This window comes from Tachyglossus aculeatus, chromosome 21, assembly GCF_015852505.1.
Source record: "Tachyglossus aculeatus isolate mTacAcu1 chromosome 21, mTacAcu1.pri, whole genome shotgun sequence".
NCBI classification, from domain to species: Eukaryota; Metazoa; Chordata; class Mammalia; order Monotremata; family Tachyglossidae; genus Tachyglossus; species Tachyglossus aculeatus.
Window position 1 is genome coordinate 34,306,653 of NC_052086.1, and position 14,698 is coordinate 34,321,350.

Here is a 14,698-nt window from a genome sequence, read left to right on the forward strand (position 1 = left end):
CTCGGCAGACTAGCCCGCTCGTCCAGTTGCGTAGCAGAGCCTGCGGGGATCACTTACACTGCTGAGGGGCGACGTGGGGATTCTGCTCCCTCTCGGCTCTTCGGTCAGGCATCGGCTGGAAACAGCAAGTGCATATTGCATGGCTTCCTTGGGAAGGACACACATATTCCTGGACCACTGGAATGAAGATGCCAAGGGTTCGGGTTCAGGGAGATGACAGAGCAAGGTGGACCCACAAGAAAAGCACATTTTCAAAATCATCCCCAAACGCGCCAGTAGAGCAAAAGGCTTTGTCAGAAGAAAACAAAGGAAGGGCGAGGATGGGCAGGCGGAGAGTCCCTAGACCGCTTTATAACACTCCACTATTAAACAACTCAATGTATTTTAAACAAAGAGATCGCTGGAGCAGCTACCTCATGTGGGTAGGGGAAGAGTGCCTAGGCAGAATTCTGCCAAACAACTGAATGTCTTCTACAGTTCACTCCACAGAGAGAAAGAATCATCATCATCATCATCAATCGTATTTATTGAGCGCTTACTATGTGCAGAGCACTGTACTAAGCGCTTGGGAAGTACAAATTGGCAACATACAGAGACAGTCCCTACCATATATGCAATATCAATCAATCGATGGTATTTACTGAATGTTTACTGTGTGCAGACCACTGCCCTAAGTGCTTGGGAGAGTACAAGACAACAGTTAGTAGACATGATCCCTGCCCTCAAGAAGCTTTCAGTCTAGAGGGAGAGATGGATATTGAAATAAATACAGAGAGGGGAAGTGGCAGGGTATGAGGATATGTGCATGAGTGCTGATGGCGGGGTGAATATCAAGTGCTTAAAATGAATATCAAGTGAATATCAAGTGCATGGGTGAGACAGGTAGGGGAAATGAAGGCTTGCTTGGGGAGGCCTGTTGGAGGAGGTGGGATTTTAAAATAAGGCTCTGAAGGTGGGGACAGCGATGGTCTGTCTGATATGAAGATGGACGGCATTCCATGCCAGAGGCAGGACATGGACAAGGGGTTGGAGGCGAGACAGACCCGACAGAGGAAGGTGGGCTAAGCTGTAGTAGACAGATGAGGGGGAGAGTGGTTTGAGTGCCTTAAAGCTTAAGGAAAGGAGTTTCTGTTTGATGTGGAAATGGATGGGCAACTATCCAGCTTAGAACAGTGCTTAACACATTGTAAGCACTTAACAAATACCATAAAAAAATTGGAGGTATTTGAGGAATGGGAAGACATGGGCTGGACTTCTTTTAGGAAAATGATCCAGGCAGCAAAGTGGGGAGAAAAAGGAGGCAGAAAAGTAGGCAAGGAGGCTGATTGATGCATTAGTCAAGGCAGGATATGAGTGCTTGGATCAGCACGGTAGTAATATGGATGGGGTGGATAGACTGGATTCTACAGAGGTTGCAAAGATAGAAGGTGGGAGCAAAGATGAAGTATTTTGGTTTGGACATGTTATGTTTGAGGTTTCAGCAGGACATCCAAGTAGAGCTGTACTGGAGGCAAGAGGGAGAATAGAAGGGGACCGAGAACTGAACACTGAGGGACCCCACATTCATTCATTCATTCAATCAATCGTATTTATTGAGCGCTTACTGTGTGCAGAGTACTGTACTAAGCGCTTGGGGAGTACAAGTTGGCAACATATAGAGACGGTCCCTACCCAACAATGGGCTCTTTAGAGGGTGGGAAAGAAAGGAGAAGCCTGTTAAAGAGACAGAGAATAAATGGCCAGAGATGGGAGAATCAGGAGAGGAGGATGTCAGTGAAGCCAAGGTTACATAATATTTCCAAGATAAGGGGGTGGTCTACAGCGTTGAAGGCAGAGGTCGAGCAAGGTTAGGATGGAGTACAGGCCATTAGATTAGGGAAGATGGAGGTCACTGGTGACCTTTACGGATGGCTATTTCTGGAGAAGGGGGTGGAAGAGGGATTGTTGGGGTGGGGGGAGTCAAGGAGGGAATTGGAGGAGAGAAAGAGGAGGCATCAGATGTAGACAACTATTACTAAGCAAGAAAACTAATAACCAATCCTAACTTTGCCCAAAGGTGTGGGCTCCTCTTTCTGACAGATCTTCCTTTGTCATCCCAGTACACTAGCAAAGGCACTTAGATTAATAAGAGGTGGAGGGTAGAGGTGAGTGCTACACCACCTAAATCACCATGACAGCCTTTGATGAAGGGTAAGATGCTGGAATCATTGTCAATAGAGCAAGCGCAAAAACTGAAAAGAGATGGACTGAGAAATCTTTAATAATAATAATGATGGTATTTGTTAAGCGCTTACTATGTGCAAAGCACTGTTCTAAGCGCTGGGGAGGTTACAAGGTGATCAGGTTGTCCCATGGGGGGCTCAGTTTTAATCCCCATTTTAAAGATGAGGTAACTGAGGCACAGAGACATGACTTGCCCAAAGTCTCACAGCTCACAGTTGGTGGAGCCAGGATTTGAACCCATGACCTCTGACTCCAAAGCCCGTGCTCTTTCCACTGAGCCATGCTGCTTCTCACAAATTTTTCCCTTCAGGCTTCTGGTATTTATTAAGGGTTTACCATATGTCAAGTATTGTTCAAAGCGCTACGTTAGATACTAGTTAATTGGGTCAGACATAGTGCTTGTCCCATTTGGGGCTCACAATTTAAGTAGGAAGGAGAACATGAAGTGAATTCCCATTTTATGGCTGAAGAAACTGAGGCACAGAGAAGTTAAGTGACTTGCTCAAGATCACATAGTGGGCAGGTGGAAAAGCAGGGATCAGAACCAGGTCCTCTGACTCTCTGACCTGTACTCTTTCCACTAGGCCACACTGCTTTCTGAATGGAGTATTCATTCATTCAATCGTATTTATTGAGCGCTTTCTGTATACAAAGCACTGTACTAAGCACTTGGGAGAATACATCAACAAACAGACCCAGTCCCTGTCCATAATAAGCTCACAGTCTAGAGGGGGAGACAGATATTAATACACATAAACACATAAATCACAGATATATACCTATTTGCTGCAGGGAGTGGAGGGAGGAGAATAATAATAATAATAATAATGGCATTTATTAAGCGCTTACTATGTGCAAAGCACTGTTCTAAGCGCTGGGGAGGTTACAAAGTGATCAGGTTGTCCCACGGGGGGCTCACAGTCTTAATCCCCATTTTACAGATGAGGTAACTGAGGCCCAGAGAAGTTAAGTGACTTGCCCCAAGTCACACAGCTGACAATTGGGGAGCCGGGATTTGAACCCATGACCTTTGACTCCAAAGCCCATGCTCTTTCCACTGCACCACCCTGCTTCTCAATGAATGAATGGAACAAGTTAGGAGAATGCAGAAGGGACTGGGAGAAGAGGTTCTGGGCAGCAGAGCAGAGTATGGACTGGAGTGGGGAGAGACAGGAGGCAGGGAGGTCAGCAAAGAGGCTGAAACAATAATCAAGGCAAGATAGGATAAGTGCTTGCATTAATGTGGTGGCAGTTTGGATGGAGAGAAGGGGCAGACTTTAGCGATGTTGTGAAGACAGAACTGATGGGATTTAGTGATGGCTTGAATACGAGGGTTGAATGAGAGACAGCAGTCAAGGATAATGCCAAGTTAAAGGGCTTGTGAGACAGGAGGATGGTGGTGCCGTCGACAGTAGTGGCAAGGTGAGCGGGAGGAGGGGTTGGGTGGGAAGATAGGAAGTTCAGTTTTAGCCAAATTAAGTTTGAGGTGGCAGGACAACCAAGTAGAGATGTTTTGAAGGCAGGAGGAAATGCAAGACTGCAGAGAGGGAGATCAGGGCTGGAGTATCAGCAAAAGAATGAGCACATGAGACTCAGCCACCTTTCTCTACCATAACAAGAATCAGGGATGTAAACCGCTCTGATATCTGTCACCCGGTTAGTGCCCCGGGAACCTGCTGTCACTCACCTGCAGGAAAGCTGGCAGATGTAGATGGGGCATCCCCAAGGGCTGGTAATGCCCCCGCCTCACTCTCTGGGGCCGGGCAGGGAAGAGGTGGCACAGCATGTCTCCGATACCCAGGACACTGTCGGCAAACTATGTATGGCTGGCTGAAAGAAAGTATCATCCAAACGAGACTCATTTCAATTCCATTCATTGTGTGTGGATCTGACCCAAGGATCATGAATCCACAAGGGGCGAGAGTGGGTGATCCTCTTGCCCGCTTTGATTTTGTGCATTATACAACTTCTCAGTATCCAAGTCCAAGACTGTTAGGGTCTACTGGGGATGGGGGAGCAGGCAGTATGCCTCCACCAGTTTTGTCACTCCAGAAAAGAAATATAAATCCACCAATCTGAGAGGCACCTTCTGTTCCCATCAGGTTCACCTTCTGTCCCTTCGGAACACTTCGTCTTCCACCACTTCTTTGTCGCTGCTATGTCCATAGCACTAGAATCTCCCTCTTTTTTCTTTTAAATGAGAGTTCAAAGCTCCTACCCCATGATGCTTTCCTTGGATAAATATCAACCATTCTCTAACCCACAGAAACCAAAATATCCCTCGCAGCAAAGCTTAGCTTTGTAAACTACACTGAGTCATCCCCTCCGCCATTTATCGGGGAAATCACCTGATATCCGAGGACTCGCTGTCCACATCCGACAGCTCCAGCAGATCCTCTGAGCTTCCTTCTTCATCAGAAAAGGATCTCCTGACTTTTGGCTGGAGCATGTCTTGAGTGATTTTATTCCTGGCATCCATGCTCCGCACATCCTCTTCGTTACGACACTTCTCTGGGATGAAAGAAATGCACCACTATTTAAGCAGTCATGAGCTTCGAGGCCAAAGGAGGAAATAGTGTGGCCTCGTGGATAGATTATGGGGCCGGGAGCCAGGAGGACCTGGGTTCTAATCCTGGCTCCGCCCCTTGTCTGCTGTGTGACCTTGGGCAAATCGCTTAATTTACCTGTGCTTCACCTGTACCTCAGTTACCTCATCTGTAAAATGGGGATTAAGACCGTGAGCTCCAAGTGGGACAGGGACTGGGTCTAAACTGACTGGCTTGTATCTACTCCACTGCTTAGTACAGTGTTTGGCACATAGTAAGCACTTAAATACCAATTCAAAAAAAAGGACAACAAGCAAGACTGCTTACTCTCAACTTATCCAATCAACTAAAAGGCTATTTGTTCATTCCCACCAGGGTGATAGGTCTGGACTTGCCTGGGTGCTGGATAAGGTAGGCTTCAACGAGGTTATTCAGGATGTGGTTTTTACAGATGCGTTCTACCGGACAACGGCAAGTTGGGCAGAGGGAAGAGCGCTCCATCCATCCCGAATAGCAGGCAGCACAGAAAGTGTGCATGCAGGGTTGCAAGCTGGAAGGAAAAGAAATACGCTGATGAAAAGGGGCAAGCCCATCATATCCCAAACAAGGCCTCTTGCAGCAGTCTGAGCGATTGATCCAGTTACCCTGAAAACTCTCTCAAACACATACTCCTACACCATGCATCGGAAACAACAGCTTTCAAGAAAGGACAGGGTACTTATCAAATTCAAAAAATGGGGGAGTTTCTTGATTCTCTTCTTAAGAATAACCCAGCCCTGGAGTCGTCTTTCCTGTTATAGCCCACCTCACACAGTCATGCAGCAGTTCCTGGCAGATAATGCAAGTCAGAGTTTCTTCCATTTTGTCTGGTTTCATATTGGCCACTTTCACATCCTCGGGGCTGACTCTGTTGTTTTTACACTGGCCTGCCACAAGCGTCTCAAGATCCAAATTAGCATCCCCATCTGAAACAGAGAATGGTAATCATCAGTTCCAAGTCAAGAGCAAAGAAAACAATCAGGTCTCCAGGTTTTTTTCCTTTAATGTAAACTTTTCTGCTTTTCTACAACAGAAAACCTGACACCTATGCCCATCAGTCTTCCCCACTTCCTTGGAAGGAGCAAGAGACGACAAGTTAATGATCTTGGTCCTGAAACTACTGACATATTCTAACAGAGAGACACTCATATCTTACACCTGATTTTGACACCTGTCTTCATGTTTTGTTTTGTTGTCTGTCTCCCCCTTCTAGACTGTGAGCCTGTTGTTGGGTAGGAACTGTCTCTATATGTCGCCGACTTGTACTTCCCAAGCACTTAGTACAGTGCTCTGCACACAGTAAGCGCTCAATAAATACAATTGAATGAATGAACACCTGAACTAATGCTGGGAGAAGCAGCATGGCCAGTGGAGAGACCACAGGCCTGGGAGTCAAAAGGACCTGGTTTTGAAAGCCGATTCTGCCAACTGCTAGATGTGTGACCTTGGGCAAGTCACTTAACATCTCTGAGCCTCAGTTTCCTCAACTGTAAAATGGGGATACCTGTTCTCCCTCCTACTTAGACTGTGAGGTCCATGCCAGACAGGGACTGTGACCTAATTAACTTGTAACCTATTCCCGCGCTTAGAGCAGTGTTTGACACATAGTAAGCACTTAACAAATACCATAAAAAAACCCTTCAGAGTCACATAGGCTTTCTTTCACTGCTTGTAACATGAATGGGTACAAGTGATTTCTTTGTTCTTTTTTTTTTAAACAACTAGTTTCTTTGGGAAAATGTCAGATTTCAGCTATCGGCCAAATCCGACTGTTCCGATCAAAGTGTTAAGCTATTGCCAGTCCAACTCTGGATTAAATCAGTAGTTAACATGGGGAGAAAAGAACTGAACTAGAGAAAGCACCATAATTGGGTCTACTACTTCCTCCTGCTGAGAAAAGGTGGACAGAACCATGTAATTCCTGAAGCTTCCAGGTGAGAGGTCCCTTTTTCTTTGCAGTTCTTCTCCATTCATGGACTAGATCCTGATCAGACAGAGGAAGGGCCTCAACCCCCCAAGAATTATCTCCTTTTCTGGTGACAAAACTGGTCTTGGGATGAGACTGAGCCAGTCACCCAATGACCAGGGCCCCGCTTCAGATTTACATTCTCTTTGACTGGAGATCCATCTTTGTTCATATGGAGAATGTCTCCATTTTGAGAGACTACTGCTTCAGAAAGGAAGTCCCCTAAACATGCTCAGAGAGAAAAGATGGGTGAGGTGGCTATTTTGGTTATTTGCCAAAGTCAGCTAGTCAAAATTTGTGTTTATCACTGAGCTTTTTTTTGCCTTTTGATCTTTGTTCGGTTGGAGAACGTCTCCATTTTGAGATGGCTGGTTCAGAGGAAGCCCCCTTATACATGCTCAGAGAGGAAGGGTGGCTGGGATGGTTACTTGTCATTTTTTGCTAGTTAGGATTTCTGCCTATCAGTGGGTTCTTGATTTTCAGCTGTTGGTTATTGGAATATGTCCAAGAGCCAAATCGGGGTGGAAAGCTGTGAAAGTACCTTGACCTTCCACTCCCTTTCTTGTTTCTTCTCTCCCTACCCCTAACCTCCCTCTCCAGCTCTCTTTTCTTTGCTCTCCCTCATCCTCCTCCCCTGATCCTTCAATGCCACATTCCAAATTTTCCCCACACTGACACTGAAAAGTTGGTGCCACTGAGGACATGCCTAAAAATCCCCTACACAGGATGAAAAATCTGACCCCACGGTAAGGAATTTCCCCAATTGATAAGCATCCTCATGCTTGTGTGTTCACAAACCTAACTGGGCCTAATTAAACCCTGAAAGAAGAGTTCCAAACAAACCTCTCCCTATTATATAGAACCTTGACATTCTAACCTCCCTTCATTTTCTTCTTAACCGGCTCCAAGTCCTCCAGCTCATCCGGCCCCTCTGGCTCCAACAGCAAAGCTAGGGTTTCCTCTTTGTTTACGGGAGCTGACGTGAAGTTGGAGGTTTCATCACTCGCAGCAAATTGGCTGTGCTCTTCAAGGTTTGTGCCTAAACACGTAGGTCCTAGGGGTGAAGAACAGGAGAAAGGCAGAGAAACCAGGGACTGTGAGGCCAAGCAGGTTCTACATGGTATCTGGTACCTTATAGCACCCATTAAAAAAAATGAACAAACAAAAAAAACGGAACCAAACAGATTAAATGAGGCCCATTCAAAGATGATGACTTTATACTTTTCCACAAAGAAAAAGTTATTTTTGACCAGCTCTCCCTGGGGTGGGAAACAGGGTCTCCATTCAACTTCTAGCATTAATTATTAAACAAAATGAGGCACCACACAAGTATAAACTCACAAGCACCCCCACCCCAAACACACACACACCCTGCCCCCCATAGTCCTGAAGTTAACCTTTGATTAGGGTTCTGCCAGAGCTGTCCAAAGACAAGGGTAAAAAAAAAAACACATATTGAGGACCTTCATTGTTTCCTTATCCCATGATTTGCTTTGAACCTTTAATTAAAAAGGAGTCACACAGCTTGGAGCAGATGTGAGAAACCAGCTCGGCAAACGGCATCAGCAGCGTGTTGAGTAATGAAGCTGCTAAGATTAGGAACTGACAAGTATTCATATTTATTTAACTTTATTAGTAGATGAATTGCTTCATAAAGCTCAGATTACACAATGTGGAGGAAAATGTTTGAAGTTGTAATTTCAGTGTATTAAGTTTCGCTTACGCCTGTGGGCAGGGTGGGGAGAAGGTGAATCCAGAATCTCCACAGCAGCAACAACAAGGAGCAGAAACTAAACCAATTCCATAAGAACCGACCCTTACAAGGAACAGGATGATCCCCTAGCTGTTTGTACCTCGTTAGGTGCAATCTGTCCCAGTGGCAGAGGAAGAGATGAGATGACTAAGAGACCTCAATTTGAATAAGACAATTGTCAGCTATATAATTCTCAAGACTTAGCCAATTGGTTTTCCCCTTGGCCAATGGTTACAATCAGTGAAGTGTTTAGGAACATGTTTGGAAAAATTTTCAGAAGATGAAAATTGAGTGGGACCCTAGTGCTTAGAATACTGCCTGGCACATAGTAAGGGCTTAATGAGTAACATAATTAATTATTATTATTAGCTGGCCTGCTGGCCTTCCAGGAAGGGCCCGACGCTGAATTCCAGGAGCTGTTCTCTGCCCTCCTGTGCCTTGGAATACTGTGAGAGCTAGCACGCTTGGCAATTCAGAGTCTGGGTTACCATACTCTGGTGTGGCCGCAGGATCCTTTAGGGGTCTAGAGCTGCTCCGGGAGTTCAGGCTGTGTATGGGGTGGCTCTAGGAGACACACATTCTGGGCTGGCTCCTGATTCAGAGAAGCCCTGAAGGGATGAAGCAATTCCGAGGCTTCCTTATGGATTCTGAGAGCTCTGGGGAAAGAAGCTTTGGGGGTTGGGGAGGGCTCTGTTCTACCCAGACCCTCAGGGATCTCCCCTCAAATGCCTCGAATGATTTGGGGGGAGACTTCAAAACTGGTCCCTGTCTCTTCCAGGCAGCCTTCTGGACTAGGAGGCACTGTCATCATCATCATCATCATCATCAATCATATTTTTGAGCACTTACTGTGTGCAGAGCACTGTACTAAGCGCTTGGGAAGTACAAGCTGGCAACATATAGAGACAGTCCCTACCCAACAGTGGGCTCACAGTCTAAAAGGGGCAGACAGAGACTGCTACGATTGAAGGCAATTCCCGGAAGGTGATTTCCGGCTTGAAAAGGTCCCTCTCCAAACTGCTGAGGTAAACATGGGGCCTTCCAAAGGCATCTGTGGCTGGATTTTGGCTACTGGGCCACCAACATGCCTTCTCACCAATCAACCAATCAATCAGTGGTATTTCCTGGGCAATTATCTGTGCAGAACACTGTACTTAGCTCAGTTACCTCATCTGTAAAATGGGGATTGACTGTGAGCCCCCTGTGGGACAACCTGATCACCTTGTAACCTCCCCAGTGCTTAGAACAGTGCTTTGCACATAGGAAGCGCTTAATAAATGCCATTATTATTATTACTAAGCGCTTGACAGAGTACAAGATATGTGGAACCTCACCAGATGTAGAAGGGTGTTCCCGCTCAGTAGAAGCTGACTCCATAAGAGAGGTAGAGGACGTGTTAAAGAGGTTAGATGTGGATGTAGATGGCTGTGGTTCCTCATAGCAAGTCTGAGTGGCGGGTAGTGATGGCATAACCTGGATCTCATCACTTCTTCCTGTACTTGAGGTATCTTTGGTCGTGTGGCACGAGTTTTCTACATTAGCCTCTACAACACAAAAAGGTCCATTGTTACACCATGGCGTAAAACCGTACACCATTATTTCCAAAGCTTCTTAGGTTAGGGATGCAGCTAGTGTATGAGACATTTTCTGAGGACAGGGTACACTTTAATCTGACTGAGTGTGCAAAGGTGCAATCTCAAGTTTGGGCATATGCTCATGCATGTCCCAATCAATCAACTGGCAGTATTTACTGAGTGCTTATTTTAATCAATGGCATTTATTGAGCGCTTGCTGTATGCAGAACACGTACTAAGTACTTGGGAGGGTACAACAGAGTTGGTAGACACGTTTCCTGCCCCACAACGAGCTTACAGTCTAGAGGGGGAGGCAGACATTAATATAAATTAATCATCTATAGCTTTATAGACATACACATAAGTGCTGGGGGTGGGGTGAATACCAAATGCCCAAAGGGTCCAGATAATGAGAAGAAGCGTGGCTTTGTGGATACAGCACAGGCCTGATAGTCAGAAGGACCTGGGTTCTAATCCCGGCTCTGCCACATGACTGCTGGGTTACCTTGGGCAAGCCACTTCACTTCTCTCATCTGTAAAATGGGAATTAAGAGTGTGAGTCCCAGGTGGGACAGGAACTGTGTCCAATCTGATTAAGTTGTATCTACCCCAGTGCTTAGAACAGTGCTCGGCACAAAGTAAGCGCTTAGCAAGTATCATAATTATTAATTATTACCCTAGTGCATAGACAACACAGAAGGGAGAGGGAGTTGGGAAAAAGAAGGGCAACTGGTGATGGCCTCTTGGAGATGTGACCTAAGTAAGCCTTTGAAGGTGGAGAAAGTGGTGGTTTGGTGTATATGGATGGGGAAGAAGTTCCAGGCCAGAGGGAGGATGTGGGAAAGGGGTCAGCGGCGAGATAAACGAGATATGGGCATGGTAAGTAAAGTGGAGCTACAGTATCAAAGTGTGCATACCAGACTATAGTAGGAAATCAGTGAGGTACAATAAGAGGGGGCAAGCTGACTGAGTGCTTTAAGATGGATTGCAAGGAGTTTCTGTTTAATGTGGAGGTGAAAGGGCAACTACTGGAGGTTCTTGAGGGGTAAGCAGACGTGGACTGAGCGGATTTTTAGAAAAATGTTCCAGGCAGCAGAGTGAAGGAAAGACTGGAGTGGAAACAGGCAGGAAGATAGTGAGGAGGTAGGTGCAGCAGTCAAGGTGGGATAGGGTAAGTGCTTGGATCAGCATGGTAGCAGCTTGGATGGAGAGGAAAGGGAGGATTTTAGCAATGTTGTGAAGGGAAAACTGACAGGATCTGGTGACAGATTGAATATGTGGCTTGTGTGAGAGATGAGCTGAGGACCAGGCCAAAGTTTCAGGCTTGTGAAGTAGGGAGAATAGTAGTATTGTCTACATTGATGGGAAAGATGGGGAGGACAGGGTTTGAGTGAAAAGAAAAGGAGTTCTTTGTGAAGAGCACTGAACTAAACACTTGGGAGAGTACAATATTAAAGATGGTTGCACACCATTCTTTTTTGGATATATTCCAGAGGTTCCCAATTAACATAATTATGCTGTGGCTCTTTGATTGGGAATCACTGCCCGAAAACAAATTATTGATACGATTAGACAGAGTTCTTTCCTTTTGAAAGGGTGGAATTCTTCACAGTTTCTTATTACTTTAACCAAAATAAAATGCTTTACTTACCACTAGGTTCTTGCGATACATCTTGTTTTGCACTTAAAGATTCATAGAGATATGCAACATCTGAAAGGACAGGAAACAACTCCGAGATAAAGAGCCAAAATAAGTCCCCAAAGGGGAAATTTACCGTTTAACAAAGAAAATTGACCATTTTCCTCTTCTCCCTCTGACCTCTTAAAGGGACTACTTCCAAGAAAACAGTGAAAGTGAAAACGGAACACAGTCACTTAGAACTTGCAATGAAAACATCCAATTACCATCTCATATGAACTATGCCTCCTCAAAACCAATGTTGAGTTTAACCTTCCCATTTTGGATAATCTCCCAAGAATTTCCAAGCAAATCATTCAAAGCATTCTAAACAACTTGGGGATAAATAAACCCCAAAGAACAGCCTGTCGTCATCAGAGTTAGGCTGGGGAAAAGCAACCATGGCAACGAAGCTCAACCCTGGCCTCCTTTACAGAGAGAACTGTGCCGTAGCAGAAAGAAAGTCTGTCTTTGGGCTGAGAGGCAGGGGGCTGGGTGTCAGTCAAACAATCCCAATGAACACGAATGGGTCAACAAATGCAATTTTAGGGAAAGGCTGCTTTCCACCCGTCCTTTCTGTTTTCTCACCATATGTTTGGGTTTTCAGATTTTTCATTCTGCCATCCTTCTGAGAATTCTTGGGACCTTCCCAACTACCACCTTTCCACAATACTAAAAAACAATCATCCCTAGATTCTTCTACCTCCTTCAACGACTCAGCGGACTGGGAACGGCGTAGTGTGGGGGAGAGCCTCGGAGGTGGTGGAGGTTAGTTCCCCCCCCCGATCGGGGGCCCAATTGGCTGCTGCCCCCCTCGAACAACAATCCTGAAGCTCCAGTTCCCACAACCCTTTGAAACCCCCTTTGTGATCTCCTTGGGGGTCCCGACCCCCAGTCCGAGGGTCTGTTTCCATGAAACACAAATCCCTTACTGTGTTCTGGCTCATTCTTCCTGTAAACAACGTAGATTACGTCCCCAGTCTGTAAAGGGCAAGTCTGCTTCTTAACAACCTTCAGTTTATTAATAACCGTTCCATTAGTGCTGCAAAGAGAACAAAACTGCAATTAGGAAAACACTGAGACTACACCAGAATTCACTTTCAGGGTTCCCCCAGCATCAGAGTCCTGAGCTCAATCTAGAAAATAACCGGTCCCCAATCATGAACATTGGAGTTTTGCAAATAAAATTAATCACCACCAGGGAAGTACTAGCTAAGTTGTACGGGCGCTGCCTCCTCGCCATTTTTCCCCCCTTATTTAGAAAAGCTTGCTGTGGACAGGGAACGTGTCTACCAACTCCATTGTATTGTACTCTCCCAAGCAGCTAATATAGTGCTCTGCACACAGTAAGTGCTCAATAAATACCACTGATAATGATGATTCCCTAGGTAGAAATGGCTCTTGGATGTCTCCTTGACCGTTACTCTCTCTCTTTATGAGCATCCACTTGGCACAGAGCACTGTACTAGGAACTTTTGTACTAGGAAAGTACAAAATAAAAAGCATAAACCCAGGGTCCAGGTCACTCTTCTGTACTTCCCAAGTGCTTAGTTCCGCAAATGCACTACACCAAATAGGAGTTCAATAAAACACTACTTTTACAACAACAAGAACAACAACAACAAAGAAATCCTGCACAGACAAAAAAAGAAAACAGAAAATTATCTGCCTGTTCCAAATCAAACGCTAGCCTATTCAGAAACCTAAAAAGGGATTTCTTCTTGGCAAATAGCTGCTATTCCATATTTTTTGATCCACTAAACTGTAAGCAGTGGGGCATAACAGAAAGAGTATGGGCCTGGGATTCAGAGGACATGAATTATAAATCCCGGATCCACTACTTACCTGCTGTGTGACCATAGGCAAGTCGCTTAACTTCTCTGTGCCTCAGTTCCCTAATCAGCAAAATGGGGACTCAATAAAAGTAATCTCCCTTCTACTTAGAATATGAGCCCTATGTGGGACCTGATTATTCTGTACCTATCCCAGTGCTTAGAACAGAGCTTGGCACATAGTAAGCGCTTAACAAGTGTCACAATTCAGCTTCTTGAGGGTAATCTGTTGTATTTTCCCAAGTGCTCTGTAACCAGTAAGCGTTCAAGACCAGCTTCTGTTGAGGAAGCATACTTCCAACACACGGACAGGGATATTTGATACAGTCTGTTCTCCTATAATGCCTGTTTTCACTACACGTTTTGGAAAGAATAATTCTGCACAATTAAGGTGTGGTCTTCCAGCAACGTGAGCCCATCTGGATAGAATGCAATGTTGGAATAAAGGAGTAAGTGTTAGGGATGTGTAAGAGGTATCAGTCAAGAAGAGTGTACTATGAGTTTTCCTTAACCCAGGACTATTTAAGATGTAACCTCGGCACTATCACAGATTTAACTGTAAAGATTAAATGTTACAAACTGAGATCTACATTTTCCTCTCAGAAAGACCAGAAATGAGAAATCGAGAAGCATTTTCTTAACGTTTTCTGACCTCTCATTCTTCTCTAATGATTCTGTTAGATTTATATTTTCGGCATGGAGTTTTCGATATAAAAGTGCAAGTGACCTGGTATCACATCAGAATTTGTGTATTATTTCTGTTACTTTCCCTTATCAGTCAAATACTAATAGGTAAGCTCATTGTGGGCAGGGAAGGGGTCTACCAACTCTATTACACTGTACTCTTCCAAGGGCTTAGAAAAGCGCTCTGCACACAGTAAGTGCTCAGTAATTGACTGATTTCCTAAATGTTGAACATGATCAGTCGAGCAGTATTTCTTAGCAAGAGCACATTTTCTCTACATCAACAAAGATGTTACTGTGGCAGTGAACCCAATGGTTTCTCCTCTCAGTCATCTCCAACACCACAGCTCGTGATGTGCCCCAAAGAGAAGACGAACAGCAGCATCTCAGCAACAGGAAAAGA

At 45.1% G+C, this 14,698-nt stretch overlaps 1 protein-coding gene across 5 annotated transcripts in view; it reads right to left on the reverse strand.

Annotated features, from left to right (window-relative positions):
- CHFR (checkpoint with forkhead and ring finger domains) overlaps positions 1 to 14,698 on the reverse strand; it is a 46,382-nt gene that overhangs the window by 11,050 nt on the left and 20,634 nt on the right. For all 5 annotated transcript variants that reach the window (XM_038762460.1, XM_038762458.1, XM_038762459.1 and 2 more), the window contains 9 exons: positions 12,712 to 12,821; positions 11,753 to 11,812; positions 9,862 to 10,071; positions 7,652 to 7,828; positions 5,575 to 5,734; positions 5,165 to 5,319; positions 4,572 to 4,734; positions 3,911 to 4,053; positions 58 to 177 (listed from right to left, as the gene is read on the reverse strand). In XM_038762460.1, coding sequence (XP_038618388.1) covers positions 58 to 177; positions 3,911 to 4,053; positions 4,572 to 4,734; positions 5,165 to 5,319; positions 5,575 to 5,734; positions 7,652 to 7,828; positions 9,862 to 10,071; positions 11,753 to 11,812; positions 12,712 to 12,821 — 1,298 coding nt within the window. The remainder of the gene's footprint in view (positions 1 to 57; positions 178 to 3,910; positions 4,054 to 4,571; positions 4,735 to 5,164; positions 5,320 to 5,574; positions 5,735 to 7,651; positions 7,829 to 9,861; positions 10,072 to 11,752; positions 11,813 to 12,711; positions 12,822 to 14,698) is intronic.